This window comes from Hylobates moloch, unplaced genomic scaffold, assembly GCF_009828535.3.
Source record: "Hylobates moloch isolate HMO894 unplaced genomic scaffold, HMol_V3 SCAFFOLD_3, whole genome shotgun sequence".
Classification (NCBI taxonomy): domain Eukaryota; kingdom Metazoa; phylum Chordata; class Mammalia; order Primates; family Hylobatidae; genus Hylobates; species Hylobates moloch.
Window position 1 is genome coordinate 44,109,668 of NW_026652278.1, and position 16,218 is coordinate 44,125,885.

Consider the following 16,218-nt stretch of genomic DNA (forward strand, 5'->3'; position numbering starts at 1 on the left):
AAGATAGGAAATAAAATCCAACATTTTTGGGAAACTCACTTCTGTAGTTAAAAATGTAGTCGCCTGTATCACCCTGTACAATCCTAAGCCTCTGTGGACTCTGGCTTTGGTTTGGTACCCTATATCATAACTCAGTCTCTATGGCCAGTGAAAATGGGGTATTCTTGTAGCCCTCATAATGTGTTCCTCAGAAAATTCTCTACATTCTTAAATTCACTCTGGCTTACGCGGGCCTTACTAGAGAATACTATGGAGAGACAACTTTTGAGAAGCACTGGTATGGTGGCTTTCTGGTCACCTGCCCTGGCCTTAGGAGTCCTCACTTAATTTCTCATTCATTCAACTAACGTTACTGGACATCTCTTAAGAGAAGTCGCCTAGCCAGGTAGTTAAGAACACTGCGTTTTACTGACTGTGAGCTCTTAGACGATGACTCTATCTCTCCATTTCTGTTTTAGCGTTTGTAAAATGGGGCAATTATCATATTTGTCTCATAGAGTTATTGTGATGGGTAAATGAGTAAATCCATGTAAAGTGCTGAGAACAACTTCTAGCATTAGTGGGGCCTCAATAAATGTGAGCTGATAGCAGTAGCAGCAGCAGCGGCAAAGATCCATCCACATCCTGCCACACTCACACCTACTGCTGCAGTTATAACTATTGAGTTCAGCAAGTGCCAGAAGAATGGAGCCTCCTGCCTTTTGAAAACAGATTGCTGTGGACTGATTATTTGTTCCCTGACCAACTTCAAATGTCTATGTTGAAATCCTAATCTACAAGGTGATGGTATTGGGAGATGGCCTTTGGGAGGTGATTAAGTCATGAGGGCTGAGCCTTCATGAATGGGATTAGCATCCTTATAGAAAGGTCTAAGAGAGCTCCCTTGCCCCTTCCACCACATAATCCAGCCATGTGAGATTACAATGTGAAGACAGCTATCTATGAGAGATGGGTCCTCAACAGACACCTTGATTTTAGACTTCCCAGCCTCTAGAACTTGAGAAACAAATTTCTATTGTTTATAAGCCACCAAATCTAGGGTACTTTGTTATATATAGCAGCCTGAACAAACTAACACATAGTTCTCTAAAAATTTATATTTTTTAGTTCCTTTCATTCTCATAGATGTATGGTCTTTTATTTTACAGATGGGCAAAGTGAGGCTTGGACTAATTTAAGTGCCTTTGCAAGAGCTACTGAGGGAAGTTTAGGGTTTTCTCCCATGAAATATAGCTTTAAAGTCAGACAGATTTGGTGTTGAGCCCTGGTACAAGACCTGTTACCCTGCAAGGGTAATTTACTTTATTACCTTCCATTTCTCATATGTGAAATAATAATCAGAGTTTTGCCATGACAAAGATAAAGATGAAATAGTTATAATACTAACAACCCCGGCACACACTTAGCACACATGTGCCAGACATAGTTCTAAGCACTTGCATGTGTGAATTTATTTAATATATATAAGTAGGTGTCCAATAAATTATAGTTGTTATTATTCTGCTATGTTTTGTGACACACAATTTAGGTTTTAAATTTCTCTTTTATCTACATTAGTGGCATTCCTAGAATTATTAAAAACAATAGGTATTTGGCCAAGGTTCAGAGATCATCGTTTTGTATTGTTTTCATAGGGTTATTTTGGAGCTGTTGGGGCACTGTTGGAACTGTTCAAAATGACTGATGACAAATAGAGATGAGGAGTGGAGGAAACAGCCTCCCAAAAGGACAGAGAACTGAAAAATTGCTGCTGCAGAAGGTGAAAGTCGCTTTGGGACGGAAGCCAAGCCATTATGGCAGATGAACCTGCTGGATTTGTAAATAATTTAAAATCCTTCCAGATGATCTTTTACTCTTAGGTTTTGAGCTAATGATTCAAAACGGGGTAATATAAAAGGTTTTTTTTCTGTATACTGTATTTTTTTAAAAAAATGGTGCAGCGTGGCCAAACCTACCAATTGTATGCATTAACTTTGAAAAGTTGTTTGATGTTTAAGAAGGACCTGATATGTAAGTGCTGTTCATTTTTCTTCTGGGGTTTACTGATCAGTGTGGTGATTTTAACTTCATTTAGTAATTACTCTAGGAGATTTTACCTTGACTCATATTTTTCATGACGTTTCATGATTTGCTGTTGGTTTCAAATGAAACTACAAATCTGGCATGTTTTACTGTGAACACTTTTGTTATTTGTTTTGTACCCTTTATTGTCTTGTTTTTCTGTTTAGTTGTCTTATGAAAAAAGAGAGTCCTTCCCTCTCTTTCTGTCCTCAGATGATCTCCCTCCCCCTACCTGTAACCTTTCTTTGACATAATTGTTCATATCAATGAAGGTGCTGACCAGCTCAATACAAAGTTAAGCACAAGATCTAAAGCTCTTGAAAATGCCCATGAAGAGAAGACTGAATGTGTTAATGAATTTAATGAGTCTGGCAAAAGTTGCAAATTATATGCAAGTTTGTCTTATCGCTTATAAATGTAGTGTTTCATTGGATTTATTTTATGCTAGGTTATATTAAGTTGAAATAGTCTGTGATGAAATGTCCTCATCCATGCACAGAGTATGAATGGCAGCAAATCTTTGTGCAAGAAGTTTGAAACCTATTGGGAAAAGCCTCCTAGTAGATTAATTGTTCATATCAGGAGATTTAGGGTAAGTCATGGGTTGAGGTGTCAGACAGTAATATCTATTTGTTTTGTACATGTATATATCTAGGAACTTTGTAACAACACATCTTTAATAATGTTAAAGTTTTTTTCATTTTTAATATTTTAAACTAAAAACTGTACTTCAATCTCAGTTTCTAAAATTAAAAATAATTTATACTGATCTACATATTTTTTCTTTTTGAAAGATTTCATTAAGACTGATGGGTAACTTTCAAATGAGGGTCATGTACATATATTGGGATGCATGAGATCCCATGATCTTGTGTATTGAGCTTATTGTTGAAAGGGATTTTTGAAGGACAGAACAATTACTCCACGATCAATCTTCCTTTCTCTGCCTTCTGAGCACCGTCTTTAATTTCCATATCTTCAAGTCTTGAAGAAGTTGATGTTAATTGAAGAATTCACTTGTCTGGTTGAAATAAAGCTTGTTTCTGTTGTGACGTTTTTAGTGTATGTGTTATTTTCATTTCTTAATTCTCATGTTTATAGTATCTGCTTTGTATCATGAAATGACTGTGTGTTGTGTTTTTGCTACTCTATATTTCAAAATTGGAGGCTTTCCCATGAGTGTGGTGTGGTCCGAAACACTGTCTTCAGGTGAAGCTGTAGCCCTATGCATAGATTTTTTAAATAGAGCTTTATTGTTTCTATACAAGTGACTCCTTAATGCCAACTATCACTGCTATATTTGATAATTCCAAAGGAGTTTCAAAATTTGGTCATCACAAATACATTTTATCAACTTCTATCTGGCTTTAAAAAAATTCAGGCAGCTAAAGTGTTCTTGAAAAGGATAAGTTAAATATCTACATATTATTTATAATTAGTGCCTTTTGATGGCCTCTTCTATTCCTATTCTCATCTATCAGATAACAGCAGACCTTGGTTCTGCAGATCATGGTTCTACAAAGAAAATCAGGGCAAGTTAGTGTGACTGTATTTTTTTTAATTATCTGAAATCACTTGATCTCTCATTACAAACATTTAAAATATTGGTGTAGCTGAGAAAATACATTATTCCATTATACAAATATCAGTTAAATGTTGACTACATATAGCCAGTATGTTTTTTACAAAAGAGATCTTGTAGCCTGAGGATTTTCACATTCACTTGAATTACAGAAACTTTTCTTAGACTCAACATCACAAAGAAACTGGGAAGACTAAAGAATTTTGACCTTGTGCAATATGAAGTAAGAGCATGGCTTTTTATCGTGAGGCATCTTCAGTCTGGGTCCAGCTTAGTCAGTTACCAGTTCAAAGATATGCTAAGCCTCTTTCTAAACCATAGTTTCCTCACCTATAAAATGGACAAATAATAGTTTTACATACATATTTAAAGAGCTCAGCACAGGGGTTGACACAAAGTAAATGCTTCATTAATGTTAGCTACAATGAAAAAATAAATTATTTAAACTAATTTATTAAATAGTAATTCTTAAGCTTCTGGCTTGTGGGAAACCCATGTTAGTATGGAGATGTTTCACCAATCTCCATATGCTAATACATATCCACAGCTCCTTGTCCACACTTCCAAAATCCCATACTTAGGAAATCTATCTTGACAACTCACTTGGCAGCAAAAGCTGACTTGAGCATTATTTCTCACATGTAGTAGGGCTCTTCACATGTTTTGTTGCAAAGCTTTTCATGCATTAGATAACAGGATACTGACTCTGACAGGGGCATTAAGTAATAAATGATTCTGAATTGGCTGGGTATGGTGGCTCACGCCTGTAATCCCAGCACTTTGGGAGCCCGAGGCAGGCAGATCACGAGGTCAGGAGATCGAGACCATCGTGGCTAACACGGTGAAACCCCATCTCTACTGAAAATACAAAAAGCCAGGCATGGTGGTGGGCACCTGTAGTCCCAGCTACTTGGGAGGCTGAGGCAGGAGAATGGCGTGAACCTGGGAGGCAGAGCTTGCAGTGAGCCGAGATCGCATCAATGCACTCCAGCCTGGGAGACAGGGCGAGACTCTGTCTCAAAAAAATAAATAATAAATTCTGAATTTTGAAACACATCTGATCCTGAGTTTTAGATAAAGGGATTGTGGAAATATAGTTGTGTTCTTCACCTTATGCAGTATACATGGATTCAGAGTCTCTTTTTTGGGAACAATTGTTATAGGTAATGTATACTTGATGTCGTTCAGTCATAGAAGGAATATTAAGAAGTTACTCTGTGCCAGGAAGGAACTGGAGACTAAGATGCATAGGATACAACCCCTGCAGAGAAAGACAGCAAAATCTCAAGCCAACATCGGTCATCAAGTGCCACAAGTGCCATTCAATCATTCATTCATTCACATTCACAGCAGTAAACAGAACAAAGATCCACCATCACAGAGCTTATATTCTAGAAGGGAAGACAGATACATTACTAAATATATAATGTTAGATCAGTACTACAAAGAAAAAGTAAGTAGTGTAAAGGCTAAAGAAGGGGTAGTTCTATTCAGAAAAATGAGAAGGGGAGGAATTTCTCAGGGTGGTCAAAGACAGCCTCTCCTAGGAAGTGACCTTTGAGCAGAGAGTTGAATGGAGGTGATAACACATTTTGTAAATGTCTGAGAAAATATTTTTCACTCCTGGCAAATGAAAATAGGGATTTGAGAAACTGCAAAGAAGCCAGTGTCTGGAGTTAAAAAGAGAAAGCAGTGGGAGATGCAGTGTTGAGAGTAACCTTGAGCCAGGTCCTATAAGAAATCTGTGAGGGTAGTGGCCTCTACCCAGAAGACAGGTTGGTCATTTGTCCTCCAGAAGGTGCTAGAGAAGGTTTCGTGAAGTCTTAACCAAAGATTAGGAACCACTAAGTGGAGAGGAAGGGAGGGCTTTCCAAGCAGAGGGAGCTGGGTGAGCAGAAGCGCTGAGGGAAGAAACCACTTGGCTTATTCAGGGACTGGAAGCTCTTTGCTATAGCTAGAGCCCGGTTCATGAGAGAGAAACCAGGCAGTGAGAAAGAGGAAGCTGGCCCAACTGTGGAAGGACTTGTCTTCCATGCTAACGTTGTGGACTTTTCCGTAGTCACTGTGGAGCCATCAGAGTTCCAAGGAAAGTGAAACTAGAAATAATTAGGTTTCAAAGCGGTAAAGCAAAATGCCCTGTTGAAGTAAATGAGTAAACAAGTTATGTACTTTTGAATACCTAACATTATTCCATTTTTTTTCCTATTGTGCCAGACCTCATGCAGTAGCTGCAGAGTGAACCATGCTTTCGCTGTAAGTAGGATGGTTATAAAAATTCTTGAGAACTTTCTCAGAGGACACAGGCTACTAATAGCTACAACCCCACTATGAGTCTATTCCGTGAGTAAGAAGGTTTCAATACTGGGAGCATCGTAAACTATCACTCAAAAGAATTGTTAGAAAGCAATTTTCCTCCCAGTGATCAGAAGATGACCCCACATTTGTGAAAAAGATTTCATTAGTGTACATTGTTTATTAGGTCTACCAGCTGCCCGTTCTTTTGCTCATCTGTTCAATTTTTAATAAATATCAGTGATCTGAGAGGCATTGGGTAGCACTGAGGATGCATTCCGATGTGAACAAGACTTCAGGAGCTCTGCTTTCATTAGGCTTACATTTGGTTAATGGAGATAAACTTGAAGCTTATAAACCCATAAATAAACAAGAAAATATCAGGGAGTGATAATTGCTATTAAGGAAAGAAATAGGGTGATAGGATAGAGAGGGAGGAGAGAGACTTCTTCAGTCAGATGATCATAAAATGCAAGTATGATTAAGTCATGGCCTCAACTTTCAAGGAATGATGGGCTCACCTTGCTTTCATTCTTGCCACCTCCTCAGTGAAAATGAAAGATGTTTTTGGGAAACTGATAGCTACTTTTCTTTTTCTTAGAATATTTAATTTAGGTAATATGTATTTAAAATAAAGTTATCACGTAAAATAATATGTTGATTTAGTAATGCACCTTTTTTCCCCTGCTCATTTAATGAGACAATATTATTTGAACTGTTTACTTGAATCTTTATTGTTAATGATTTTGTCATGACCAGAGTCATTTAATAGTTTCCACAGCACAAGTTTGAAATTTAATACTTTTTAAATCTGTAATGTGTTGACCACTGGGTTTTTAAAAAACCCAGCCACAAACACCTATTCCCATGATAAGCTCAATTATTTCACATTCCAAAAGGTGTCTCTTCAGTGTAACCATTTATGTCGAGCCTTTTAAAGTCAACTTCAAAAGGCTAGTTTACAAGTATTCGTCACTTGCAATACAAAAATAAAAAGGAATTTTGTATAAAAGTCTTTGTCTCTTTTTTTAATACTGTATCAAGTAAATAAACATTCCAAATTAGAATTAATTGAGGTGATTTCAGTTAATGTTTTCACTAAACAGTTTTCAACCAGTCCATAAGAAGAGTTCATCTTTTAAAATTTAAGTATTTTTTTAAAAAATTCAACATTTTACATGCATATAGTTTTAAAAGTCAAATACTTGCATAAGACTGTGGAAAACAGCAGCACACAAGTTTTCCTTTTTCTTATTTTATTTTATCATTGTGAACATGGTAGTTTCCCAAGGGTAAGGTGATGGAGATAAAAATGTTTGAGTATTTGCATATCTAAAAATTTTTAGAAAAATTTTTATTCTATTCTCATGCCTAGTTGATAGTTTGGCAGACTACAGAATTTTATGTTAGATACCATTTTTCTTCAGAATTCTGAAGGCATGGTTCTATTATTTTGGCAATAATAGAGAAATAGGAACCTTCATACATTGGTGTTGGGATATCAAAATAATACACTCACTTTGGGAAATTGTCAGTTCTTCAAAAAGTTAAATATAGAATTACCATATGATCTAGCAATTCCACTCTCAGATATGTATATACCCAAAGGAAATGGAGATATACATGCACATATGACTTGTTGAAGCATATTCTTAGCAAAGTTACTCATAATAACTAAAAAATTAAAATTTCCCTAACGTCTATCAACATATGAATGTATAAATAAAATGTGTACTTCTTCTATACAGTGAAATAATATTTGGCCATAAAAAGGAATTACAACACAAATGAACCTTGAAAGTATTATGCTAAGTGAAAGAAACTAGTCACAAAAGACTACGTATTGTATGATTCCCTTTATATGGGATCTCCAAAATAGCCAAGTCCATAGAGACAGAAAGTAGATTAGTGGTCTCCTAGGGCTGAGAATTTGGTAGAAATGAGGAGTACTGCTAATATGTATGAGGTTTCTTTTGTGGTGATGAAAATATACTAAAATTCATTGTAATGATGGTTGCACAATTCAACTAAAAGTCATTGAATTGTACACTTTGAATGGATTAATTGAATTGTATGTGAATGACAGGCATATGTTGTTTTATTGTGCTTTGCTGATACTGTGTTTTCTACAAATTGAAGATTGTGACAACTCTGCCTTGAGCAAATTTATTGATACTGTTTTCCCAGCTTGTGCTCATTTCATGTCTCTTTGTTGCATTTTGATAATTCTTACAATATTTCAAACTTTTTCTTTATTATTATAATTGTTATGGTGATTTGTAATTGGTGATCTGTGGTCAGTGATTGTTTTCTGGTGCCACAAATGTAAGACACTGAACTTAATCGGTATGTGTTGTGTTTTGACTGTTCCACTGACCTGCAGTTCTCCTATCTCTCTCCCTCTCCTCAGGCCTCCCTATTCCCTGAGACACAAAAATGATGAAATTAGCCCACTTACAAACTCTACAATGGCCTCTAAGTGTCCAAGTGAAAGGAAAAAATCACACATCTCTCACTTATTAGAAACTAGAAATGATTAAGCTTAGTGAGGAAGGCATGTTGAAAGCTGAAATAGGCTAAACTCTAGGCCTCTTGTGCCAGTTAGCTAAGTTATGAATACAAGGAAAAGTTCCTGAAGGAAATTAAAAGTACACTCCAGTGAACACACAAATCATAAGAAAGCAAAACAGCCTTATGGCTGATATAAAGTTTTATGTCTGGATAAAAGATCAAACCAGGCACAACATTCCCTTAAGCCAAAGCCTAATCCAAAGCCAAGCTCTAATTCTCTTCAGTTCTTTGAAGTCTGAGAGAGGTGAGAAAGTGGCAGTAGAAAAGTTGGAAGCTAGCAGAGGTTGGTTCGTGATGTTTAAGAGCAGAAGTTGTCTCCATAACATAAAAGTACAAGGTGAAGCAGTAAGTTATCCAGAAAATGTAGCAAAGATCATTGATGAAGGTGGTTACACTAAACAACAGATTCTCAACGTAGACAAAACAGCCTTCTGTTAGAAGAAAAGACCACCTTGGACTTTCCTAACTAGACATGAGAAGTCAATGTGTACTTTCAAAACTTCAAAAGACAGGTCAACTATCTTGTTACAGGCTCATGCAGCTGGTGACCTGAAGGTGAAGCCAATGCTTATTAACCATTCTGAAAATGCTAGGGCCCTTAAGACTTACACTAAGTCTCCTCTGCCTGTGCTCTATAAATGGAAGAACAAAGCTTGGATAACAGCACATCTATTTATAGCATGGTTTCTCGAATATTTTAAGTTCATTGTTGAGACCTGCTTCTCAGAAAAAAGATTCCTTTTGAAAGATTTCTTTCATTGACAATGCACCTAGTCACTCAGGAACTCTGAGGTAAATGTACAAGGAGATTAATGTTTTCCTACTTGCTAATCCAATATCCATTCTACAGCCCACAGATCAAGGAGTAATTTCAATGTTCAAGTTTTATTATTTAAGAAATACATTTTGTAAGGCTATGGCTGCCATGTATAGTGATTCCTCTTATGGATCTAGGCAAAAGAAGTTGAAAACTGTCTGGAAATGTTTTACTATTCTAGATGCCATTAAGAATATATGTGATTCATGGATGGAGGTCAAAATACCAAACATTAACTGGAGTTTGGAAGAAGTGGATTCTAACCCTCATGGATGAATTTGAGGGTTCAAGACTTCAGTGGCGAAAGTCACTGAAGATGAGGTAGAAATAGCAAGAGAACTAGAATTAGAAGCGGAACCAGAAGAGATGACTGAATTTCTGCAGTCTCATGATAGAACTTGAAAGGATAAGGAGTTGCTTCTCATGGATGAGCAAAGAAAGTGGTTTCTCGAGATGGAATCTACCCCTGGTGAAGATACTGTAAACATTGTTGAAATGACAACAAAGTGAAAGGTGACAGCGTCCTGGTAGTCCTCACAGCCCTCGCGCACTCTCGGTGCCTCCTGTGCCTAGGCTCCCACTTTGGCGGCACTTGAGAAGCCCTTCAGCCCACTGCTGCACTGTGGGAGCCCCTTTCTGGGCTGGCCAAGGCCGGAGCCCACTCCCTCAGCTTGCAGAGAGGTGTGGAGGGAGAGGCGTGAGCGGGAACTGAGGCTGCCTGCGACGCTTGTGGGCCAGCTGGAGTTCCGGGTGGGCGTGGGCTTGGCGGGCCCCGCACTTGGAGCAGCCAGCCGGCCCTGCCGGCCTGAGCAATGAGGGACTTAGCACCCTGGCCAGCGGCTGCGGAGGGTGTATTGGGTCCCCCAGCTGTGCCAGCCCAGCGGCGCTGTGCTCGATTTCTCGCGGGGCTTTAGCTGCCTTCCCGCGGGGCAGGCCTCGGGACTGCAGCCCGCCATGCCTGAGCCTCCCACCCCCTCCGTGGGCTCCTGTGCAGCCCGAGCCTCCCCGACGAGCACCATCCCCTGCTCCATGGCACCCAGTCCCATCAACCACCCAAGGGCTGAGGACTGCAAGCGCATGGCGCGGGACTGGCAGACAGCTCCACCTGCATCGCCGGTGCGGGATCCACTGGGTGAAGCCAGCTGGGCTCCTGAGTCTGGTGGAGATGTGGAGAACCTTTATGTCTAGCTCAGGGATTGTAAATACACCAATCAGCACCCTGTGTCTAGCTCAGGCTCTGTGAATGCATCAATTGACACTCTGTATCTAGCTACTCTGGTAGGGCCTTGGAAAACCTTTATGTCTAGCTTAAGGATTGTAAATACACCAATCGGCACTCTGCATCTAGCTCAAGGTTTGTAAACACACCAATCAGCACCCTGTGTCTAGCTCGAGGTTTGTGAGTGCACCAATCGACACTCTGTATCTAGCTGCTCTGGTGGGGCCTTGGAGAACCTTTATGTCGATACTCTGTATCTAACTGATCTGATGGGGACGTGGAGAAACTTTATGTCTAGCTCAGGGATTGTAAACACACCAATCAGCGCCCTGTCAAAACAGACCACTGGGCTCTACCAGTCAGCAGGACGTGGGTGGGGCCAGATAAGAGAATAAAAGCAGGCTGCCCGAGCCAGCAGTGGCAACCGGCTCGGGTCCCCTTCCACACCGTGGAAGCATTGTTCTTTCACTCTTTGCAGTAAATCTTGCTACTGCTCACTCTTTGGGTCCACACTGCTTTTATGAGCTGTAACACTCACCGCAAAGGTCTACAGCTTCACTCCTGAAGCCAGCGAGACCACGAGCCCACTGGGAGGAATGGACAACTCCAGATGCGCCACCTTAAGAGCTGTAACACTCACCATGAAGGTCTGCGCTTCACTCCTGAGCCAGCGAGACCATGAACCCACCAGAAGGAAGAAACCCCGAACACATCCGAACATCAGAAGGAACGAGCAACTCCAGACACACCACCTTAAGAGCCTTTAACACTCACCGCGAGGGTCCACGGCTTCATTCTTGAAGTCAGTGAGACCAAGAACCCACCAATTCCGGACACAAAAGGATTTAGAATGTTGCCTAAATTCAGATGATAAAGCATCGGCAGGGTGGGAGAGGATTGACCTCAATTTTGAGAGTCCTGTTGTGGGTAAAATGCCGTTAAATGACATTACATGCTGCAGATAAATCTTTTGTGAAAGAAAGAGTCAACAAATGTGGCAAACTTCATTTTTGTCTTATTTTAAGAAATTGCCACAACCTTCAGCAACCACCACCTTGATCAGTCAGCAGCCAAACACATCGAGATAAGACCCTCTACCAGCAAATAATTAGTACTAGCTAAAGGCTCAGATGATTATTAGCATTTTTTGGCAGTAAAGTATTTTTGAAATTAAGGTATCTACATTTTTTAAGACAATGCTATTGCAAACTTAACAGACTATAGTATATTCTAAACATAACATGTACATCTGCTGGGAAACAAATTTGTGTGACTTGATTGCCTTGGTCTGAAAACAAAGTTGCAGTTTCTCCAAAGTATGCCTATAAATTAATGAAATATATAAAAAACAATGTAAATTAGAAGACTGAAAAGAACCATTGGAATATAGCACAAAACTGAAATTATATATGTTAATTAGATTTTTTTTTTTACCTGTGTGGTATTATTTTCAATTTTGTAAAATATTCCACTTGTTGCTTTTGCTTTTCCACTAGTTTTTTTCCTTGTACATTTCTTGAATTATGACATTTCTAGAATCAACCACTAAGCACATTTAGTCAAATGTGTGTGACCCACGGTTAGTGTGGTTAATACTAAGGGCACTGTGACATAAATTCAAGTAGCCTCAATACCATTTGCCTAATTTGTTTTAACAAATGGATTTTCTTTTTAAATTTTTTGCAGTTACAGCTTAAGGAGAGTTTTAAATTTTCTCTTAGGCTATAAGACAACCAGAAAGAATTAGACCGTTTTTGTATTAGATTGTTCTTCTCTTTTCTCTTCCACTTCATTTTGTTCATGAAATTTGCTGTTGCTATTTTAGCAAAGTTCAACATCTAAAGAATTTATGCCATTTGGCTGCCATGACACAGCTATAAATTATGTTTGTTTTACCACATTCCATAGTGAGGTAGATGGTGTATGTCTTCTCATATATCTTGAAAAGATATGTAAAATTTAATTTAATTTTAAAGACAACTTAAACTTTAAAATAATTATTTTTCATTAACTACTCAAGCTTATTTATCCTGACGTATGAAATATTTTTTCATAATATATTCTTAAACTTTTCTAGCATTCATATTCTCTGTGCATATTTGGATGTGTACGTGTTTTTGGCATATTGGGGAAGAGATAGTTAATCCTACAAGTTGTGAATGTAGAGTTTGTATTAAAATTATTATTTAGGAAGAGTATATTTTTAAGTTTCATATTTGAACAGTTTGTCAAATGTCACTTTATTTTAAATATAGGCCAAAAGTATTTTTGAATTAAGCTCCATAGGTGGGTTGAAATTTGGTAAATTAAACATTATTGTGAATTTTAAACATTTTTAAGCATTCTCCTTTGAGATTTGATTACTATTTATATTGGCTTTATACATTTTAAAATGAGCAGTCACTTTTCTGTCTGTCTGTTCATGTGCCAACATCAACAATGAATTTATCAGGTAGTTATTTATGGAATGTTTAGACAGGCAAAATGAAATGGAGAAGTGGGACAATTATCTGTAGATCCCACCCACACAACTTTCAGCAACTGTAGAGAAAATGGTGTGGTTGTCCAGAACAATTGAGTTTTGTTGGCTGTGCCCTGGACATTTAGTCAATTACACAATTCTTCGTGTCCTTTAGCCTGTGTTTCTACAGTTGCTGTCTGACCTCAGCTGCTCATGGTAGTCTTCTGTGGTCCCTAATTAACTATGAAGATTATCTCAGCAAAATCAACCTGTAGGGGTCTCTGTCCATGGAATGTTAAGGACCATTTCATCTATGGCATAATCCATTTTAATGGCCATAGAGAGAAATTTTATGAAGATGTAGCCACACTTAGAAATTAGAAATTAACTGTCCGGCACGGTGGCTCACGCCTGTAATCCCAGCACTTTGGGAGGCTGAGGCGGGCGGATTACGAGGTCAGGAGATGGAGACCATACTGGCGAACACGGTGAAACCCCGTCTCTAACTAAAAATACAAAAAAATCGGCCAGGCGTGGTGGCGGGCGCCTGTAGTCCCAGCTACTCAGGAGGCTGAGACAGGAGAATGGCGTGAACCCCGGAGCAGTGAGCTGAGATCGCACCACTGCACTCCAGCCTGGGTGACAGAGCAAGACTCCATCTCAAAAAAAAAAGAAAAGAAAAGAAAAAGAAATTAGAAATTAACACTTTAAAAAGGGTATATAGTGTTAGGATTTGAAGTTTTAAAATAAAACACCACGGCATGCGTATAATGTTGAACAACTATTTGGAGAATATCAGTAAAAAAGGTGCCAAATTATTAGCCTGCATTGAACTATCACAAGTTCTGACCTGGCACTGGATGGAGAGGTAGGGCTTGGACCAGAAGTGACCTTTAATATCCTTCCCAACCCAGAGCTTCTGTGAGTCTGAGAACTGGGCCTTGACCCTGCCCTTTACAAAGCTACCATGTGGGGTCCAGGCGCAGTGGCTCACACCTGTAATCCCAGCACTTTGGGAGGCCAAGGTGGACAGATCACGAGGTCAGGAGATCCAGACCATGCTGGCTAACACGGTAAAACCCCGTTTCTACTGAAAATACAAAAAATTTAGCCAGGTGTGCTGGCGGGCACCTATAGTCCCAACTACTTGCAAGGCTGAGGCAGGAGAATGGTGTGAGCCTGGGAAGCAGAGCTTGCAGTGAGCCAAGATTGTGCCACTGCACTCCAGCCTGGGCGACAGAGCGAGACTGTCTCAAAAACAAACAAACAAACAAAACCAAAACAAAAGCTACCATGTGGGAATAAAAGATGTTTCCAGGAAAGAGAGTCCACAACAATAATGACAGCTCTGATGGATTAAGCCTTTCATATGCTTGGCACTCCATGTACCTAATCTCCATTAATCTACTCAGATGATGAATAAAGTGGGGATTCTTATCTTCATTTTACTGGAGAAAAGACTGAAGCTTGAAGAGGCAAAGGAACATGCCAAGAACATGCCATGAACAAGTCATCAAGAATCCTGAAGTGGCTTTCTGGGAAAAATCAAGGCTTTTTTGGGACTAAATGATCCAGAGATTTGCTTCCATTTTCTAAAAGGGATTGTGTATAGAGGCAATGTCTGAATGTGTATCTATCACCTTTATCAGTCATATTATTGAAATTTCTGCATACCCAGGCTTAAAATTTCACATTGGCTGGTCTGAAGTTTTAGCTCAAGTGCCTTCCTCCTAGTTAATATTCTTCGGCCAGGTGCAGTGGCTCACGCCTATATTCCCAGCACTTTGGGAGGCCGATACGGGCGGGTCACCCGAGATCAAGAGTTCAAGACCAGCCTGGCCAATATGGGTGAAATCTCGTCTTTACTAAAAATACAAAAAATTAGCCAGATATGGTGGCTCACACCTGTAATCCCAGCTACTCAGGAGGCTGAGGCAGGAGAATCACTTGAACCTGGAAGGCAGAGGTTGCAGTGAGCCGAGATTGTGGCACTGCACTCCAGCCTGGGTGACAGCGTAAAACTCCACCTCAGAAAAACAAAACAAAATAAAAGAAAATTATTCCACTTGCCCATTTCTTTTCTTTCCTTCATCATACTTCCACTACACTTTACCTCTATGCAAACATTGATGCTAGACTTGTACATATGGGAGTACTTATACAACAAACAAAACCTTATTGCTAAACTTCTGTGTGGATAAAATAATACATATTCTACTTTTTTTTCCTTTCTTTATTATTATTATACTTTTAAGTTTTAGGGTACATGTGCACAATGTGCAGGTTTGTTACATATGTATCCATGTGCCATGTTGGTGTGCTGCACCCATTAACTCGTCATTTAGCATTAGGTATATCTCCTAATGCTATCCCTCCCCCCTCCCCACACCCCACAACAGGCCCTGGTGTGTGATGTTCCCCTTCCTGTGTCCATGTGTTCTCATTGTTCAATTCCCACCTATGAGTGAGAACATGCGGTGTTTGGTTTTTTGTCCTTGCGATAGTTTACTGAAAAAAAATATGGAATGCTTCACGAATTTGCGTGTCATCCTTGCGCAGAGGCCATGCTAATCTTCTCTGTATCGTTCCAATTTTAGTATACGTGCTGCTGAAGCGAGCACTACATATTCCATCTTGTCTAGGAAGAAGCACTTGAGTCTATTATGAAGACTCATGCCAAAATTATTATTGTTATTATTTTTAGAGATGGGCTGGAGTGTAGTGGTGCAATCATAGCTCACTGCAGCCTAGAATGCCTAGGCTCAGGTGGTCCTCCCACTTCAGCCTCCTGGGTAGCTGGGCCTACAGGTGCATACCACCATGCCTGGCTAATTGTTTTTATTTTTTTTGGAGACGGGGACTCATTATATTGCCCAGACTGGTCTTAGGGGATTCTCTTCTCTCAGCCTCCAAAATTATCTTTGAAAAATAGAATTATTATTGATTTCTATGTAAATGTTCTCTATTATAATTTGAAATAAATATTTTCTGTTTTATTTAATAACTTGAATTTCTTAGCTCTAATTATACTTTTGAATATTAGTATCTCTCATTAAACCAGTTCATTTCTATGTGACTTTTTTCTTAATTTTCAATTATTACATGTTAGGAGGATATTTAGAAATTATGGTATTTGACTTTTAGTAAGTATTTCTCATCAGATTAAAAATTTTTAAGGGTAGGCCAAGCACAGTGCCTCAGGCCTGTAATCCTAC

The 16,218-nt window shown here is 39.0% G+C and overlaps 1 protein-coding gene and 1 non-coding gene across 8 annotated transcripts in view; one reads left to right on the forward strand and one right to left on the reverse strand.

Moving 5' to 3' along the window:
* The window catches only part of PANK1 (pantothenate kinase 1), a 128,153-nt gene extending 119,875 nt beyond the window's left edge, over nt 1-8,278 (forward strand). For all 7 annotated transcript variants that reach the window (XM_058436226.1, XM_032137138.2, XM_032137114.2 and 4 more), the window contains one exon: nt 1,635-8,278. In XM_058436226.1, the coding sequence (XP_058292209.1) occupies nt 1,635-1,694 (60 nt within the window). In that variant the 3' untranslated portion in view covers nt 1,695-8,278. The remainder of the gene's footprint in view (nt 1-1,634) is intronic.
* Nucleotides 8,279-15,517: 7,239 nt separating this feature from the next.
* On the reverse strand, nt 15,518-15,624 carry LOC116466263 (U6 spliceosomal RNA). Its single transcript, XR_004247476.1, has one exon. It is a non-coding gene; the product is annotated as a U6 spliceosomal RNA (small nuclear RNA).
* Nucleotides 15,625-16,218: the final 594 nt, after the last annotated feature.